Raw genomic sequence first — 1,743 nt, forward strand, 5'->3', positions numbered from 1 at the left:
GAACCCCTTAACTGAACCCCCAGTGAACCCCTTAACTGAACCCCCTGTGATACCCTTAGCAGAACCCCCTAGCAAACCCCTTAGCTGAACCCCCAGTGAACCCCTTAACTGAACCCCCAGTGAACCCCTTAACTGAACCCGCAGTGAACCCTTTAGCTGAACCCTCAGTGAACCCTTAACTGAACCCCCAGTGAACCCCTTAAATGAACCCCCAGTGAACCCATTAACTGACCCCCCAGTGAACCCCTCAACAGATCCCAGTGAACCCCTTAACTGAACCCCCAGTGAACCCTTTAGCTGAACCCCCAGTGAACCCCTTAACTGAACCCCCAGTGAACCCCTTAACTGAACCCCCAGTGAACCCTTTAACTGAACCCCCAATGAACCCCTTAGCTGAACCCCCAGTGAACCCCTTAACTGAACCCCCAGTGAACCCCTTAACGGAACCCCCAGTGAACCCCTTACCTGAACCCCCAGTGAACCCTTATCTGAACCTCGAGTGAACCCCTTAACTGAACCCCCAGTGAGCCCCTTAACTGAATCCCCAGTGAAATTATTCTTATGAAATTAATGAATTTTTCTAATGAAATTCTTATGAAACTAGATTGATTTTACTACTTGACAATTGGTTTAATTTATTACGCGATCTTTTCAGTTTTTTGGGTTTCCAGGAAAATTTAAATTTTCATCTTCTTTCACTTAAAAAGTGTTATATTGAATTCAAGAAAAAATTTCTTGAATTTGGTTTGAATTCAAGAAAAAATTTCTTGAATTCAAATCTTGGTTCTGAATCTTGAATTTCTTATTTTGACTTGTATATGGGGCAGGGGAAAATGTAGAAAAATGTAAAAAAACGTGCATAACAAAAATACGATGGAAAAAATCGAAAATCAAAGTTCTAGAGCCGCTAGCTACTTATCTTACGAATAGAATATATATATTAATAATAATAATATAGCTAGATAATAATAATATTATAGCTATTTAAAGTACCCCCTCTCTAGTCGTTTTCTATTAATTCACATTTTCTTTCATTTTTCCAAAAAATTTATACGAGAAAAATGTTTTTTATTTTTAAATTTTACGAATATGTTTGAAATTTTAGAAAGATCCGTCTCACCCCCCATGTTGTCCCCCTCAACCCCCGAGGTCACCCAGCGCATCAACAAGCTCGCCTGGGTGCGTATCATTACATTATATATATATTTAAAAGATAAGATTTAATTGTATTGCTAATATTAGTTACCATTATTTATTATTATTATTAATCATTATTCAATAATATTCATTATTATTTATTATTGATTAATAAATGTTACAATTTAATCAGGTTGCAACCATAGCGTCTTAGGTTTTACTCAGAAAAAAATAAGTAATTGCAAAAATAGGTTACCGCAAAAAATAGGTTATGGTAATAAAAGGACATAGTAATAATATAAAAGAAATAATTTTAGGCAATTATGCCTATAATCGTTTAACATCGCTTGGCATTTATTCGCAAGTACATTTATTCATTAGTTTATTTATTAATTAGTTTATATTTAAATATTTTTATATTTAAATTAAACTGAAGCCAGAATTACATTTGCTTTATTCGCGTCCTGAGGTATATGTATGTTCATTAATATGTAATATAATATTATAATAGTTCTATTATTTATTAAATTTATTATTTTAATTATGTTATAATTGAGGCTACTCCCTCCCCTGCCCCTTCCTCTTTGGGGGGGGGGGGGGGGGGGG

The 1,743-nt window shown here is 35.3% G+C and overlaps 2 protein-coding genes across 2 annotated transcripts in view; both read left to right on the forward strand.

Moving 5' to 3' along the window:
* Positions 1-503, forward strand: part of LOC108665486 (non-classical arabinogalactan protein 31-like) — a 2,276-nt gene extending 1,773 nt beyond the window's left edge. The window contains exons 3-4 of the mRNA XM_018152241.1: positions 60-167; positions 255-503. Coding sequence (XP_018007730.1) covers positions 60-167; positions 255-503 — 357 coding nt within the window. The remainder of the gene's footprint in view (positions 1-59; positions 168-254) is intronic.
* A 586-nt stretch (positions 504-1,089) lies between these two features.
* The window catches only part of LOC108665487 (dystroglycan 1-like), an 8,999-nt gene continuing 8,345 nt past the window's right edge, over positions 1,090-1,743 (forward strand). Inside the window, exon 1 of the mRNA XM_047880748.1 lies at positions 1,090-1,179. Within this exon, the coding sequence (XP_047736704.1) occupies positions 1,090-1,179 (90 nt within the window). The remainder of the gene's footprint in view (positions 1,180-1,743) is intronic.

This window comes from Hyalella azteca, unplaced genomic scaffold (genome assembly GCF_000764305.2).
Source record: "Hyalella azteca isolate HAZT.00-mixed unplaced genomic scaffold, Hazt_2.0.2 contig712, whole genome shotgun sequence".
NCBI classification, from domain to species: Eukaryota; Metazoa; Arthropoda; class Malacostraca; order Amphipoda; family Hyalellidae; genus Hyalella; species Hyalella azteca.